Source organism: Sparus aurata, chromosome 16, assembly GCF_900880675.1.
Source record: "Sparus aurata chromosome 16, fSpaAur1.1, whole genome shotgun sequence".
Classification (NCBI taxonomy): Eukaryota; Metazoa; Chordata; class Actinopteri; order Spariformes; family Sparidae; genus Sparus; species Sparus aurata.
Window position 1 is genome coordinate 27,377,519 of NC_044202.1, and position 18,065 is coordinate 27,395,583.

General features: G+C 38.8%; 1 protein-coding gene across 1 annotated transcript; it reads left to right on the forward strand.

The window, feature by feature from the left end:
• Positions 1-5,255: 5,255 nt before the first annotated feature.
• kcnk5a (potassium channel, subfamily K, member 5a) lies at positions 5,256-16,723 on the forward strand. The gene is made up of 5 exons (XM_030392409.1): positions 5,256-5,738; positions 12,850-12,961; positions 13,243-13,409; positions 13,540-13,708; positions 13,934-16,723. Exons 1-5 carry the CDS (start codon positions 5,553-5,555, stop codon positions 14,884-14,886), a joined length of 1,587 nt encoding a protein of 528 aa, XP_030248269.1. The 5' UTR covers positions 5,256-5,552; the 3' UTR covers positions 14,887-16,723.
• The last annotated feature ends 1,342 nt before the right edge of the window (positions 16,724-18,065 follow it).

Sequence of the window (18,065 nt, forward strand, 5' to 3'; positions counted from 1 at the left end):
ATCTGGGCAGATTCTGTCATTTTAACATGAGTAAGAAAAAGTCTGTTAATCAAACTTGATATCTTGCTGCCCCAGATATGTTACAGTCATGCCAGTGCATACAAAGATTCTTGTTTTCGCGGAGTTCAATTTTAAGGACTATTGAGTAACTGCCATACTATATGCCCTCTCAGATGTCTAGCTTTTACTTGGAATTTTGTTTTTTTCAATATGTCTCTACTCTGATGTGCACGATGGTTTGTCAGACTATTTGGGAAGGCACGGAAACTATGAAGGTAAATGGATGAACTTTCCGTGATCGTCATCTGTCCCGGCTGACTTCAACAAATCAGATTAACAGTAGGAAAGCGCTACCACCAGCGGAGGACAGTTGGTCAATAAAAGTCTTTTTTTTATTGGGAAAAGGCTTTAGGGTCATTTTTGCTCCTCTTTCAAGGAAATAAACTCTCCAGTTGGGATAGAACTGATGCCAATGGATTTTAATTATTTATTTATTTTTTCTAATTGTATATACTATTATAATAACAAATTGGGAAATTCTTTTTTCCACTCACATTACACACAGGCGTGCACACACACATGCAGTGTAGAGGAGATGAGCGAAGGGGCTGCCACACATGCCACTGTGCCCAACGAGCAGTGTTAGGGGTTGTGCCTTGCTCAAGGGCACCTCGGAAATGCCCAGGATGCGAACCAGAATTCTCCAACTGCCAGTCCACACCATACTTTTTTGGTCCAAGTGGGACTTGAACCCACAACCTTGAACCAGCGACCTTTAAGTCCCCAAGCCAAGTCCCTAAGGACTGAGCTATTGCCACCCCCTAATTGTACTTGTTTCTGATGCACTGTTTAAAAGGTGGAATAACGCATTATAAACCTAAATAATGCCTTTCTTAAGTTACAGAATGGATGAGGATATCATTTGTTTTCATGGTTTCTTTTTTTCTTGACTGACATGTTTTGAATTTGCTTTTTACTCAGGAAGGTCAAGTTTTCGATTGGGTTGCCTCGGAGAAATGAGTGTCATGTAAGAATTTGTGCTGTTGCTTATGATACTGATTTGTTCCACAGTTCATCTCTGATCTCTGACCTTACTACAAAGACATCAGCAGATCTGGCTCCAACATCAGTACACATTTGAGTCAGCTGATTTAAAAGGCGATTTTTTTATATAACTCCTTAAGAGATTTTTTACAGTTTACAACGAGGACACCCAAATCAAACACCCTACTTACTTACTCATTATTACTATAATAAGTAAGTAAGTCAGTAAATAAGTAATAACAATAATAACAATAATAATAATAAGTAAATAATAATAATAACAATAACTATTATTATTATTGATATTATTCATATTATTATTATTTAATTAAAACAACACTCCCATGAGGAAGCAATCAGTACCACAAACAGCTATGGTCCATACAACTGCATAGCCCATACAGTGATTTAAGTGTTAAGGGCACAAATAGCCAAAGTTGGGGCTGTTGCAGAATCTGGCTGTCATAGTTATGATACCTTAATGTCTAATAAATGAAAAAGGGGAAGGTAAAAAGATGGTTGGAGGAGTCATGAAGAATATTGTGACAGTTGTCTTAAGTCTAATGGTGTTTATCACACCAAGGGTTGAAAGCTTCTACCCTGTAATTTTTTATGCCATACGACGTGCGTACTATCTTGCCCAGACATTTACTGCCTATTGTTGTTTTGTTTCCATACTGTTATTCCAACAATGATGATGGTTTCCATCCCAGCACAATGAAATTGCACCATACCCTCCTGTGAAATTGAGAATCTTTTCAGCCGTCTTAAAAAAATATGTATTTTCTAGGCCTTCTTTAGCACTGTTATAGTGTTGATTTTCCACTTCAAAGAGGAGGAGATTTTTATGGGCAAATATTTGTAATGCTCCACCTGTTGAAACAGAGTGATCAACACCATGTTTCCATAGGACAGTGCCATCTTTCTCCCATGTCTTCCATGCACATCAGATTTGTATTTTTAAAGGGATAATCTGACATTTAGGGGAAAAAGATTATTTGCTTTCCTGCCAGGAGTGAGATAATACAAATGATGTGGTCATGTGTAGCTGGTGCCATTAGCCAGCTGAGCTTTTCCTGGCAAAAGAAAATCCATTATTTAAATGAGTAAAGAAGTAAAGTAAATTGAACTAGATGAATTAAGGTATCTTCTGTATGCCTAAAAAGTGTGTTTCATCAGTTGTCACCAAATCTGTGTGAACCTGCATGTCATAATAGAGTATGATTGATAATCTAATTGCTCTTTACTTACTAACAGTTGAGGAGGCAACAAAGACAATCTGGAGACGATCTGACAATCCAATGCTAACCTAAATATTTTAATGGAGGAAGATATTGTGTATAAGTAGTTAAAATCTAAGCTACTGTTCAGATGGTTTAACAACTTTCATTCCATTGGTTTGTTACAAGAAAAGCTTAACACTTGCTCTTGATTGCACTTGAGTTTAGTTTCACTAGCTGACATTAACTCCAGCTTAAATAAGGTTCCACCTACATTTTAAACTTTAGCAATACACTGATTTGCCATTTGATTCAATGCAATTGTGTAATTTGTTGTCTCAAGCTGGCCTCACAATGGGTAATCAGAAACTGCTGTGCTCATGCCTTAATAGAGCCCTGTCTCCAGCACAACAACCTCCATCAAGCTGCTGCACTCGACAGCTGACTGTGTTTCGAGCTCGCACTAAGTCAAAGTTGATGGACAGTATTAACCGAATGTTAACCATAACCATGTTATCATCACCATCTTGTTGCTACTGTTTACATTCACCTGGATGCAAAAAATGCAGTAGAAAATAATTTACTGGGTGAATACAGGTTTATGTATATACTTTAGAGCCCAAATAACTGTATACTGTATATGTTGTATGTTTGTGTAGAATAATGAACTGCAAAATAAATCACCTCTTTACCTTGTTAAAACCTTTGTCTGTTATGACAAGGAGCTTCAATCAACATGCTGTAGAAGCTAAGAATAAACTTCACTTTTAACTTGGGGAATCAAAGCACCAAAGAAATATGTGGAAGGGGGCACCGTTTAGCTCTGTGGGTAGAGCGGGCGTCCATGTACAGAGGCTTGGTCCTCGCAGCGGCCCCGGGGTTCGAGTCCTGGCCTGGGGCACTTTGCTGGGTCTCACTCCCCCTCTCTCTCTCAACCTGTTTCCTGTCGTTTCTCCAAGCTGTTCTGTCAATAAAAGGCCAAAGAAATATACTTAAGAAATATGTGGGAGAGCAGCTGTCTAAAAATGCACAACTTGAGTTGAAACTTAACTTGTACTTGCTGGAGCATGAAACAAAACACACACACACACACACACACACACACACACACACACACATTGAGAAAAATGGCCTTGGGCAAGTGGTACACCAGTGATTGTGATGCAATACCTTGTTGTCTTGCATATCATGAAATCTGACACAGCAGCCAACTTACATTGATAGACCACAAGTATGTTGAAATCTTGTGACTGAGGTGTAAATCAATGAGATTTCTTTATTTTCTCGCACTTTCTAATGCAATCTAATGCAGATTACAAGTGGCAACACTGTGCTTTGATTGACAGGTATGATTATAGTGTGCTATCTTAGTCTAAGGATCTGTGGCTCTGCTTAAACCCTGATCAATATATGTGTTCCTTTGTTTGATCTTTGCTCCTCACAGCATTGACAAAGAACACAGAATGCATCACTTGAGCAAACATTTGAGCAGTTGAGTTCTGGACACTGACGCATGTTACCTTCATGTGCATGCAACTAATGAAAGATTGCTACATACTGATCAAAATTATCACATCCAACATGCTAAAAAGATATTTAGGCCACACCTGGTTCTTGACATGTCAAACAGGTTGTTTTTTGGGTGGTAAATTATTTTTTTTAAAGAACACCTGGTATTTATAAATGATATTATAAATAATATTGTATTGTCTGAGGTGGCATTCTTTTCAGTTATGTGATATTCCATCTGCAACCCTAAGCATATTCAAATTTCACAGTGACTCTCAACGTGACCACAGGCGAAGTAATGTATGTACAAAATATTGATAACCTACATATTTTGCTGGGAGACACAGATGCAATGGCATTACAGATAAATGTTTGCCAATTTCTTCCCAGTTGATAACAAAAACCAAATCAAGAAAAGAGTCAATCTGGCCGGAGTTTTGAGGCTGCAAATCAATGCAATCAATGGCAGTTCTAGCTACAAAAACCCTTTATTTGCACTCTATTGAACATGGACATTTTCAGACATTAAACCACACCATCATTTGCTGAAGTTACAATGGTTGGTCTTAATCCTAAAGAAAAGTTATGGAAGAAATGTAAAATACGCAGCTACTTTGATTTAGAGGCTAGTGGAGCCCTACTGTGAGTACACAAAAGTCATACTTTAGTGTAAGTGAATATCATGTTGAAATATTACTTTGGTAAAAGTGAAGGTCACCCAGATGAATAATACTTGAAGTATCTGACATTAAATCTAATCCTACTTTAAAGTCCAAGCATTTTTCTGGAAGATGTTGAAATCAAAGTACAAGTAAAAGCACATTATTTTACATATCTAAATACTGTAGGCTATACGGTCGATATATTGAATCCAATATATAAATACTTTTCAGATTATTATTTTTTATTTGTTCTGGTGCAGCATGCAGGATACAAAGTAGTGATCAAATAAATGTTGTGAGTAAAAAGTACAATAATTTATCACAAAATGCAGTGGAGTTGACGGATACCATTGCAGAAAATGGGAAATACTCAAATAAGGTGCAAGTACTCCAGATTGTTATTAAGTAGCCTTCAGTACTTGAGCAAGTTACCTTTTTTGGTTATATCACCAGCTCTTTATCTGCCAAAGGTATGATTTTTAAACCACGTCACACAAGTACGTTGAAAACAAAAATTAAAAATAAATAAACTTTGTGTAATTGTATTACATACAGATGTGGTTGAGCTTTTGAAACACTGTATTGTAGAGACACACTTTGAAGTCTGGCTCTAAACCTATAGTACTTTTGCATACCACACTGACAGTTGAACACCTGTAGGCAAAAAGGAAAACGAACAGAAGAACTGCAGAATGCCCCCAACCCAACCCAACCCAACCCCCCTCCCCTCTTCTCCTCCACCCCTCGGTCGCTTTGTTTCTGGGCGGATCTTCGCTGCTCCTCTCCACTCCCCTACTCAGAGTTCACTTCTACACCAGCCACTGTTTCTCTGTCTGCGCACGTGGAGAGAGTACTATTGCGGCTGCGGTCCCACGCGCGCTCAGGCCCGCTTCATGATTACTTTTATCTTGTTGTGTCTCGAGCCCAATGCTGTCTGCAGCGGCACCTTTCACGCATTTTTCAGAGCCTTTGCGCGGAAGAAGGAACATTTTGTAAAGCAATAGACTTGCAGAGAATGAGTCCCGCATAACTTAGGGACTTGTCGTTATCTGTCCCTTCCTTTCTCTGTCTTTTTCCCCTGTCCCGCGTTCTCCAAGTTGAGGTATTGCACATAAGTATGGTAGATAAAGGCCCCTTGTTGACTTCTGCCATTATTTTTTACCTGTCCATTGGGGCAGCAATTTTTCAAGTCCTGGAGGAGCCCAATTGGAAGCTGGCTGCAAAGCAGTATAGCGCCCGGAAGGATAAAATACTTGAGGACTATCCCTGTCTGACGCAAGATGATTTGGACAAAATATTAGAGGTATGCTTCTTAAACTGAACACTTTTCCTGTTGAATTCTGCACTATATCCTACTGCAAACCATGGTATCTGCAACGCTCTTATTCTAGTCCCCATGAGGATGATATCCAAGAGGATGATCTGATCAGTGTTTAAAGGTTGCCTTGCTGCTACTTGAGAGTGGTGACACATGAGTGCTAAATGAGCCTCAGCTGGTACATGAGCTTACAACAAACATTAACAAGACTCCTGAAGAATGACATGTTGTCAGTTTATGGTTCATCTTTGTGGGTCAACACATCCACTCTAAGTTTAGCAGCTTGAAGGCATGGACTTTACAATATCATAACAGCAATTTGTCATACTGTTATTTAAATTCCCTGAATTGTTAAAATTTCCATGAAGGATTTGTTGATATTATCTGGTGTTGATATTATCTTTTGTGAGGTTTCTGCCTAAAGATGCTAATTATTTTATTACCTTGTTGGGTTCATTTTCTGTTGTAAAACTAACAGACTGACTGTCTGGACTAATGATTATGATACTGGGTGTGGAGGGCCAATCTGTAACCTCAGCTCTATAAAAGCTGCAGTACATGGTGTTCCATTGCCAGTTTCTTGTCAAGATGACAGTTCCTTAACTGGTGCCATCTGACCTCTGTGGTTTTACCATCAGCACTGAATGAGCACGTAGTAAGCCTACATTCCTGTGATTTCACATATGATCTCACCCTAGATGTGTTGTTTGTTCACTTTCTTGAAATGTGTAGGTTTTATGACCTTGATTTGTATGTTTATGTCTGACAAGCAGATATGATCTTAAGGGGCAAATCCCTCACCAAGGAAGAAGCATTCAGAAAGAAGATTGAAGTTCTGTATGCATCATACTCTTTTCTTTTCTTTCCTTTTCTTTTCATTACTTCACTTGTAACACTTGTTCGTTTCTGTTGAAATTAGGAAATATTGTTTTTTCTTTATTGTTTTGGCTCTTCGCATTTGCAAGTACGACCAGAAACATGTCTCAACCTGTCCCCCTTTTTGGGCCCACATCATTTTTGGGGAGATTTATTACCCCCCACCCCCTTCTGCTTCCTTCTGCTTTTCCTTTTGTGTTGGGGAGACTGAAAGGGATATGCCCATGAACCTCCCCCATTTTGTGGCATCTCTGTAATGGCCAAATCCCTGCTCCAGCCAGGTTTGCTTCTGAATATAGTCAGGAATATTAACAGTTCAAACTGTTTTGAAATTTCTGTTAGGTGTTCACTCCTGTAAAGCAGCTCAATGAGAGCTGTGATTTTTGCTTGAACTCAAAGAGATCGCTGAACTGAAACTGAACCATTTCCTGCTTCCATGTGCTCTCTGGGGGACAGAGACTACATAATACCATCTGTGGGGTTCCAAGGCACAAGATAATATAAAATCACATGTTTGACTTGTTAACCCTTTCCCCAGTTAGTCAGGTGTGTTGTCCTGTTATCATTCTAGAGTTTACCTGACCAATAGTCAACAAGCAGTTTTTTTCCTCTGTTGGTGTGTGCCAAGACACCTGCTGCAAAGGTTTTGGAGTATGTATATTTAAACAGATAAACCTACAGTGTTTCAACCCTTGAGTAACCGTTAGTAGCAGAGATTCTATCAGGTTTCCATTGTGGAAACTTTGCTCAGCTTGTAAACAATTAAAATATATAAGCAGGCTTAACAAGAGAAGGCAACACTCTTGTAAAAGTTAGTCTTCTGTTATATTAACAAGGAGTTTACTATTAACTGTAGGAGCCTTGAAGTGGTCAACGTTTACAGAGTGGATTTTATGGTCCATCAATGCTCGCACTTGAGGAGTATAAGAAGTTATAAAAGTTAATTGGGGGGGTGGCTGCACATTATCTCTACTGCAAATAAGAGCTGCGTCCTGGTGGTGGCATTTAATATAAGCAGCATGTCTTTCAGCTTTGCCCAGAAGCACAGTGGACACAGGCAGGAGAATGCATTCTAACATTTCTAATGTCTAAACCATACTTGTATATATCTTAGTCAAAAAGCAGTGTTTTAACAGCTCCTACTGAGTATTGAGCTAATCCCACACAGACTGCTCCCTGTCCCATAATTTCCTCAGTTTCAGTCTTTGGTGCCTTCATCATTACAGCCTCAAAACTTTTACATCAAGCACTCATCAGAAAAAAGAGCATTCCAAACTATTCTCTTGAAATGACAGTAGCAGAGATTATGCTTTAGATAACTGTTAAGTATTTGGAAGCCTTTCAAATCACACAAACAACAAACAGTAATTTAATGTACATAACGTAGGACTTAATCAACAATTATTTTAGTTTTTGATGAATCTGCATATTGTTTTCTTGATCATTTTGTCTATGAAATGTAAAAAGTCAAAAATTCACCACAATTTCTTAAGGCCCACAGTGATGCCTTCAGTTTGTTTGTTTGTTTGTCAAAACAAGAATGAATGTTGGCAGCGTAGGTTTCTGGAATCCACAGAGAAGTTGAACCTGTAGAGTTTTTTATGTTGGATTTTTACATTGTTTTAGGGTTATGTTTCGGCTTGTTGCCATTTTCACAAACGGGATATTGCAACATCTTGTTAAAACTATCCAAGCGCTTCACACTTACAAAATGTTGAAACGCTGTCTCAGCTGCTATGCATTCTAGGTTGCTGTTAAAGTAAAAATACAGCATTTTGTAATATGTTTAAAAATGAGGGTTTGCCTGTTTGTTTGTTTGTTTGTTTGTTTGTTTTTTTTCAAAAGACCTCCTGTAATGAATTAAACCGAGAATGAGTTGCAAACTTCTTTTGCAGTGGGGCATGGGGTTATTGATTAGATTTTTTTTGCACTGAGTTCCTGCTGCACATGACTTTAAGATCACGTTTGTCTGGAGGTTTGCAAACACTACTCATCACACTGCTGTCACATGCGTGAAACATGGCCCCTGGTAAGAATAAAAAAAAGCATAAGGGGATGAAGTAGAACTCTGTTTTGGGGGATTGTTACTTCGTCATGTGCCTAGGGTGCTGTCAAGGGGACGCTGGCTTGAAATAGTCAACTCATTCTTTCCCTTTTGGAATTGTGTTAAAAGAATTATAACACTGACGTCATGGAAGGTGGCAATGTATTTGAATGTCACGAGTGGAGTGTGGGTTTAGGCAATTAGTTAGCAAGACAGAAATGTCTTTATTTGTCAGTGTGCCTAATGAGATTTTACTTCAGACCCTGATGGCAGCATGCACTGTACATTGTCAGTACAATGTGAGATTGTCACCATTTTAGTCAGCAGACCAATTGCAGCCACTCCACATGGTTCTGGAGGTTAACCTAGTTCAGCAATGACCTTTCAACAGGCCCATACAAGGTTTCAACTGAGTTAAATTTTCCTAAATGTTTACCTGCTCATTGCACATTGGGGAATGAAGAAAATTGCCATATGTGATGTTAATTAACTAGGTCTTTCAGTCTTATGCGGAATTAACAGCCCAATTTAAAACGACTCTGTTAATGGTCTAATATGCTCTGCTTAACAGATGTTAGAATCCTTTCACTGTCTGGGAATTTTACAGCATTACCAAACCCAGAGAAAGCTGTCAAAATCGACATATGTTGTCTGTGCTTTGACTGAATCAACACCAGTTTCTTCTCAATGTTAATTTGTGAAAGTGTGATTGTTTTTTTGCATTGGAATAGTCATGCAAGTGTTGCCCCTACACTCAGTCATGAATCTTTGATTGGTGCACACAGTGAAATCTAAGCATTGTTTTCCAGATGCATTGTTTGCAACCCATCCATCTCCTATCAGAAATCTATACATACTGTTGTGGAAGAGCTGCAGTGACCTAATTGTTTTGAAGATTGACAATCCTTCCCTAAGGCAGCTGTTTGGAAGCTTGGAAAAATACCAAGGAACTGGAGTGGTATGCTGGGCTGCCAGCTGTCCTGATAACAATTGTAGTTTGTTATTGTGGTTTTTGCTGGTCTTGGGTTATCAGAGTGTGGCAGCAGCAGATTGCTGTGGCTGCAGTTTGGCAATATTTTCATTTTTGCCAAACATAAGGGAATCCTTTATTTGAAGAGTGTGGCTCATTTTGATCATGTGTTAGGGTTTTATGCATTTTATATTGAGTTAATTTTTTTTTTTTTGGCCTTTCATGGCTTTGTTTAATAGGATAAATCACAGGAAACGGGATGAGAAAGGGGGAATGACATGCAGCAATTGGTCAGACGTGAACCCTGGGCTGCAGCTAGGACACAGCCTCTGAACATGTTTGTCAATTTAAAAGATAATTTTTTCAATTAAAATAAAACAAATGAAATGCAAGACTGTGAAAGTACATTATCAGAAAGACTACACACCTAACCCTTGCTTAGGTTATGTCTTGCTTAGTGCGCAACTAAACCCATAACTGAAACCTTATAGACTGGGTCCTGCTCATTGACTAGCTCACATAACTGTTACTGTCAGTTTGGCCAGGCTTGTTCAGATTTTCACCTTTTTTGGTACTTTTACTGTTGGCGTTAGTAATGTAGACTGTGAGATAATGGAGTTCACTGAGAGTTTTTTCACAAAACTAATGGTATTTTACAATTTTTACAACAAACTTCCCTGATTTGCAAAATTGTCTCTCAAATTGACCAACATTTGTGTAATTCATGGCAAAGTTCAAACAGGATAAAAATAATTGTCACATCATCTTCCTTGGATTCTTTCTCTCTGATGCTGTTTCCAATTTAATGCGACTTGTAGTGCACAGCACCTTTTTTTTTTTTTTTTTAAGCAAAAATGTTGTGCTTGTAGCATTCTGTCATGTTGTTACTACATTGAGCTAACTTTGACATTTACAGATGAAATACAGTTCCAGTGAAGCATTTCCTACAGATGGTGTTTCCCAAGGTCATGATAGCTTTCCAGTACTTTGTTTTCTGATGAGCTCTTCTAAACACTCCTATCAGTCTTTTTTTCATAAAAAGTCCAGCAAGAGTATATCCATGATGGTAGCCCTGGTCCTATATCCAGGTTTCCAGTGGCTTGCAGATAAGCCTGTTTAACAACTTCCTCTGCAGCTAGTTTGGACACAAAGTGTCTTTTATCTGTCTCCCCCAGTGTGTGTGCTTTTTGCCTTGTTCTCAGGGTCATTTGTGACCTGGGGCAACCATAGGTTGACCAGTGACTGACCCTTTGACCCTCTGAGGATCTTTTCAGCGGTGAGTGCTTTGTGGACCCAGGAAAAAAATTACTTCTCCTTAGCTTGTGTGAAAGATTTGAATTTACATGTTCACCTCTTAAGTAAGCCCTTGACCTCTACTAAAGTGACTACATTGAGGTCACGACACTCCCATTATTTAGCTTGCGTTCTGCCCTCATTGTCTTACTCTGAATCAGCGTTCTGCAAGTTTCAAACTTCAGCACTTATAATCTGGCAGACGGAACCTGCAAACAGGTGCAAATCACCCTCTTCAGAAGAAGGTTCAGAGCTTAACACACACACAGACCATAGATGTGTCATACAGCTCATATATGTAACATTGTGGCGTAAATTGGCCAGAACAGTTGAGTTAATGAATCATGATCTTTGTTTTGGGATTCATTTTGTAAAACTTGTGCAGCTGTGTTATTGTAAATGCTGCAGAACATATCACTTTCTGTTGGTATGAGCCACAGTGTTGTGAACCTGGTGTGCATGTGATGATGCCTTTTACCTTTTTTCTGTGGGCAGAACTGAGCAGTGAACACACATGTTCTTTATCATGTTTCCAAAGTACTCTTCTCTTGGTTGTTCAACACTGCTGTGGTGTATGTCCTTGTTTCATTAGTTGCATCACCAATCATGCAAAAATGTTTACTCATAATTACGCTTTATAAATATATATAAGTAAATAATGCATCCCCTTACCCCTGCTGCGAAAGCTTTGAATATTTGTGAAATATTCACGCTGAAGCTTCAAAGCCTTCCAAGTCTAATTGGGGACAGCCCTATGGTAGACTGATAGAACTACAAGACTGTAATGTTAACTCAGGTCAACAGGATTATGCAGTTGTAGGTTATCAGCCTATTAAGAATACGATTTTAGCCTGAACATGGACAATAATAAGGTTACCTACACATATAAATGTAACCAATAATTACACATGCTGTAGACTGTCAAGAGGACTGTCATATGTGAAAGTGCGTAAGCAGGACACTTAACTCAACTGAGGTTTTTCCTCTTTAATTTCTAGTCATGGTTCCAACACAAACTTGGTCATCACTGCTGTCTTACTTAAGCCCAGGAGAGAAACTGTGTTGTTTCAGCAGACAAAAGAATGGCCTCCCCTTGTGTTGTAATTACAGAGCAGAGCTGTCACAGACCTGCTATTATCAAAGAACCAAGTATCTTCTAGTATTTAAGGGCTTATGTGGATTTAGCCAGCCCCTGCACATTTCCCCCCTTTCAAGCACATTTTTAGAAAGAAAAACTTTGTCCTGGGGGGAACGCATTATCCTACCACACATGGCAGGGTGTCTGTGAATACCCAGTAGGGGGAGTTAAGTTTCTGTTGTGGCTGTAGAAGCACACATATGGTCAGGAATGATTGATTATGCATTTTCTGTCTCCTTTAGATGTCAACAATACTAAAATGCCTCATAGTGAGCTGATGTATCCCATGTTCCTTTGGGGTTGAAGCAAATATTGCATTATGTTCAAATTATGCTCCTGGAGAATTTCTTGTATGGTCCATATTCAGTGCAACTTTGGATCACGAAAAAGGAAAACAACCATAGGCAAAAGCAACCGCTGAAGAGCCACCTGATGCTATTGTAACTCCATGCATCATCGTATGATTATGAAATAGCTGTTTAGGGATGCAGCACTTGTCTTCCTGTTTCCCACACAATGTAAGCAGTAGTTTGCACTATAAAGCCCTCAGCAATTCTCCGGGGTGCTTTCAGCTCATCAGTACCACTGGAGATACCATCAACATGTCACAGGAAGGAAGTGGTAGAAGAAATGGTGCCTACACGTGATGAACTTCCTGTCTTCCTTTATCTTAGCCTGATTGGGCTATTTCATAACTGATGACATTCATTTGTTTTGCATCCATTAATTTCTCTGTAATTGAATTGAATTTGTGGTCTTGAATGTTTGTACTCAGGTGGTGTCTGACGCTGCAGGCCAAGGGGTCACCATAACTGGCAGCAAGACTTTCAACAATTGGAACTGGCCAAATGCTGTTATCTTTGCTGCCACAGTTATCACTACTATCGGTAAGTACTTTTGGACATTCAGCAGTTGCAGATTTAGTTCTGATGTGGAAGCAAGCCATTCTTTCGTTGTATGTCAAACATGACTTGAATGCTCCAGAGTGTGACTTTGTAATGTTATAGTTGTTGGCAAAAACCTTCACTGAGCTGTCATGCAAACTTTAATAGCCATCTTACTTTGGTCCATGAGACAAACTTTGGCCATACTAAATAGACGGCATAGCTGTAGATAGTTGAAACAATATTAGCCCTAACCATTTTGTTTTTATTTTCAATCTTTAAAGGATATGGAAACATTGCTCCTAAAACATCAGCAGGCCGTGTATTCTGCATCTTCTATGGGCTGTTTGGTGTGCCTTTATGTCTTACATGGATCAGTGAGCTTGGAAAGTTCTTTGGTGGCAGAGCAAAGCACCTTGGCCAGTATCTGACCAAGAAGGGATTTTCACTGGTAAGTAGCTTTTTTTTTTTTTGCCCCCCCCCCCCCACCCCACTACTGGGAAAAGTACTTGAATCTGTCCAATGTGTCACAAAGCCTTCACCTAAAACCAAGCTGTTGTTTTTTTATTGTTGTCTTCCAGAGAAAGGCTCAGTTTACCTGCACAGCTATTTTTCTCCTCTGGGGTGTGCTGGTCCATTTAGTCCTTCCACCTTTTGTGTTTATGTCCCAAGAGGGTTGGACATATATTGAAGGCTTGTACTTCTCATTTGTCACATTGACCACTATTGGTTTTGGGGACTTGGTAGCAGGTAAGTTTATAAATAAATACTACTTATTAATTAACCTAAGCCATAAACCCTGAGTAACAAGCATAAATGAAAGGCATTCTTTAATTGTCTTGAACATATCCCATTTCTAAGACTGTAGTTGTACACAAATACCTGCGGCATACTGGCCCATCTCTTGGACTTTTTATTTCTTTTATTGAACCTTTGGATTCAAATGATCATTGACTAATGTGTTTGTCCTTGCAGGTGTGGAACCAAATAAAGAATACCCAACTCTGTATCGTTACTTTGTAGAAGTCTGGATTTATCTGGGGTTAGCCTGGCTGTCTTTGTTCTTCAACTGGAAGGTCCGGATGGTGATTGAGGCTCACAAGGCACTCAAGAAACGGCGCAAGCTGCGCAAGCTATCTCTTGATGAGCTCCGGCACTACAAAGAGTCTCATAAGGCTTCTCTTCGTTTGCCACCTACTCCCAGTGACGTCAACATTTTCAGCTTCCTGTCCAAGAAGCAAGAAGGCTACAATGACTTGATTAAGCAGATTGGCACCAAAAAAGATGGCAGAAGTAACAGCAGCAGTGTCAACACCATCATTAAAGTCAAAGAGATTGGTCGTTCCAAGAGTTGCAATGATGCTCCCAAGTTTAATGGTCACACCATCCTCAGTCTGGATCGTTCACCACGCCAAAAGAGACGCTATAGCTTCAGTGACCGCGTCACTGTTGCTTTTTCAAAGTCCAAGAACTACCTCCTGGGCTCAGATAATGGTTTGCTGCTTACAGAGGACCATGTAGAGGGTAATCTAGAACTTGACCAGGACCAAATGTATGAGAACCAGCTTGACAAGGACATCGACCTTGAGAACAGAGTGGGAGACTATGGAGCAGGTGGTCGAAGGACATGGGACTCTAAAGAGTACCATCCTCTTACATTTCAAAATGCAAACATTACTTTTATAGACGAGGAGAACTTTCTCAGTAATAACTTGGAGGATGATGATGATGATGAAGGTGATGATGATGATGATTCTAAAGCAAAACTGTCAATCACTACATGCGATGAAAACATTGAAACTAACTCCAAGGAGGAACAGAGTTCTGAATCTGAAGGGTCGGTTTTCACTAGTGACTGTTCAGAACACAGCCACTCCTATGAGAAACTTGTAGAGGAATATGCAAAAGAAGAAAATACAGACTCTTGATCTTCTGTTGTTTGTCAAATATTGAAGTATATGTATATTAATAATTTTTTTAAAGATTGTCTGACATCCCTAGCACTTTTGGGCATCTGATATAAGAGACTGCAAAGATGAGATCAAATTTCAAATTCATCTACTGTGAAAATCAACTTCACCAACTATTTCTATGAGTTGGGCTTCCTATGAACTCCTGAACAATTATGTCCTTAATCTTGACATGGACTATTGAATAGTACTAAGAGTATTTAACATCTGCTCTATTTATGTATTTTATACGGTTTTAGAAACTATATGCCCCACATTTATTATAATGTCCATACCAATAATTGTTTTCTGTGAGTCGTTTTTTTTTTTTTTTTTTTTTTTTAAGACACAGGCTGGTAACAAATTATATATGGACATTTATTTGGTTTCATGTAGTTTCTTATATGCATATTCACCATATTGGTGTTTTAATAATATTTATTAAAATGAAGGACATTGTAGCTTTTATACACTGGCTACATGGGTTCTCCCCTTGCACATTTCCAGCAAATGAGGACAGTTCAAAGTCCATTTCAGTGCAGATTGTCTTTTTATAACCTGAGCCAAACATTTGTTTAAAGAAAATGAAGTAGATTAAGGGCCAATTCTCCTTTCTTTGGTGTTTCTTTTGTGAAGTCCTTGATATGTTGTTGTGGCTGAGATTTCTGTTTTAGACTGTAAGCAATTGTGACTGCAATAGCTGTAATCAGTAGGGCATAGACAACATCTGGGTTCTAGGACCACCTTGAGCTGACTTTTAAAAGGAAAATTATTAATTTTCCAAACACAAGCATTTGTAGCAAAATCTGAATATCCTGCCAGAGAGTAGCTCAAAACTAAGATTTGTTTTCCTTTTTTGACTCCTCTGATCGAAGCAGATGTATTTTAAAAAAGTGCTTGATCCTGAAATGATCCTCCCATTGTGACAAAAAGTACACGCCTCTCAGAATACACTCAAGGTCAAGTGCACATACACTTTATTGTTGTGGTTTGCTGCTTACAGCATGTCAACTGTCACTCTGTGGCCCCTGGGCCCTCTAGCTTCCAAGTGCATAATGGAAATGAAACTTTCACAGCAACAGTATACTGTTCTGACTTTTTTTTTTCCTTAGCACCCTTTCACTTCATTGTATTTGCCATGTAAATACTGGCTGAACACCCTTCAGAAGTCACAAACACAGCTCTGCTCAGGACATGGCCTTGATGCTCATATTTGCATTTGGGGGCTTGCACTGGCATGAATGACTGAAGTACCGCTTATTACAGGTAGCCATGGTTAACTTGTAACAGATCAATACATATGCGTTAGTCATGAGACATAACGTCAGCATCTGTTTTTAAGTGAAAATGCCTTTGAATCTTCTGCAAAATAGAGGGATATACATTACTATGTAACATCTATTGAATGATCTTGTATTGATTCACTAAAAAGTTGGGATCTTTCACATTGGGTGGTTATGTTTTCCCCTGTCCCTATCCTTTATTTCTTCACTTTTGTCCATCTAACATTGTTCTCTCCCTCTCATTTTTGCCAGTTTTCCTGGATGTGTTAGTGCAGCATTGTTATGCAGCCATGGTACTTCTCTGACTGAATTTCAAGCATGTCTCTAGATTATTACCTAAGAACCGGTTAGGCTGGTTAAACCCATTGTTCCAAGCTTGCCTCTGAATGTTGCTCCATTGTGTAAAACTCCAGTATAGTTGTTTCTAGTTTTAGTCTTTTTTATGATTAAATTATTCATATTTGTAAAAGTTTGTATATGATTTCCAAACAAAACTGTATATTTCATGAAAATAAACATTTAATAAAACTTGAGTGTTTTTGTGATCATTCCAACATTATACTAAAGTGGCACTCTGGTGACCTTGTACAATGACTCCTTTTATGCATGGTCACATCTGCAGACTTGTGCATGCACCAGGGGTGTCACATTTCTCTAAATTCATTGATTTGACTTTGATCACAATTCAATTAATTATTATCATTTTTTTTTAAGATCAAGAATTCAAGCAATTCTAGGGCCATTCCTTTCTTTAAGCATTTCTCTCTCATTAATTTTATGGAATTGCTGGAGTAGCCATTTAAAGTCCAGTAGGTAGAATTTAGGGGGATCTATTGGTAGAAATGGAATATAATAATAATCATTATGTATTACATTTTCAATGTTTTGGTGTTATTGCATAATTACTTGTAAATAAAAGCCCTTACCTACCTTAGAATGAGCCATTTATATCTACAGAGAAAGCGTATCCTCTTTTGCAGAGTCTGCAATGTTTCTAAAGTAGCCCGTCATGGACGAACCAAACACTGGCTCTAGGGAAGGCAAGCAAGGCTCTGTAGAGGGGGGGTTAGAAAAGGTGTGTTAAGTTGGTTGCAGTCTGTAACCTCAGCACTAGATACTGCTACACATTGAACCTTTACAAGCTGGACACACTGGCTGCATGATCAGCATGTGTGTCTGGTGGAATGTCTTGCTTTTTATTCTGCAGCTGGTTAGAGTAGCCCGCCAAGCGCGGCTTCATTCAGCACGGCTATTTTTACTGCAACATACGGCCAGCTCTGCAAAAACATACGGAAAAACGACCTGTAGATAATCAAATTTACATCATGCCAGTGTTTCACTACAATGGTTAAAGGAAAATCATGTCATCATATTTACTGATAAATATCAAAGGCAAACGTCATGTTAAAAGTTAGGGCAGGCAGTAGCTGCCCTAGAGCAGCAAAGGTGTCTGTGTGGATGCTCAAGTGAGGCGCAGCAAGGAAGCAAGGTATTTCCTTGCTTAATACAACTGAATGCCGGCCCTCTCTTGAGCATGTCCATAAATGACCTGGAGAACCTGGAAAAGTGCAAACAATAAATTAAACAGTATTTCAGTCCTTCATAATAAGTGTTTTCCAATATAAACTAGGAAGACATTCTAATCAATTTCTATTCTATGTTACATAGAGTAACATTTAAATTAAAAATATAATTTACAATGCAATGATAGCATTATAAACATTCACTTTAACCTGGTGATGTTATCTACCTGTAAACAGCAGCCTTTTTCTCTGGCTACTCTTAGGAAATTTAAGTCGTCATTCAGTGTTAACGAGTCCTTGTGCAAAATTTGCTTAGTGTGCTTAGTGAGAGTGACACCTGGCCAGCTCATTA

Coding starts and splice junctions, on each gene's coding strand:
- kcnk5a (XM_030392409.1), top strand. CDS start 5,553: ATGGTAGATAAAGGCCCCTTGTTGACTTCTGCCATTATTTTTTACCTG. Junction 12,962..13,242: donor CACAGTTATCACTACTATCG/GTAAGTACTTTT, acceptor CAATCTTTAAAG/GATATGGAAACATTGCTCCT. Junction 13,709..13,933: donor TTTTGGGGACTTGGTAGCAG/GTAAGTTTATAA, acceptor TTGTCCTTGCAG/GTGTGGAACCAAATAAAGAA.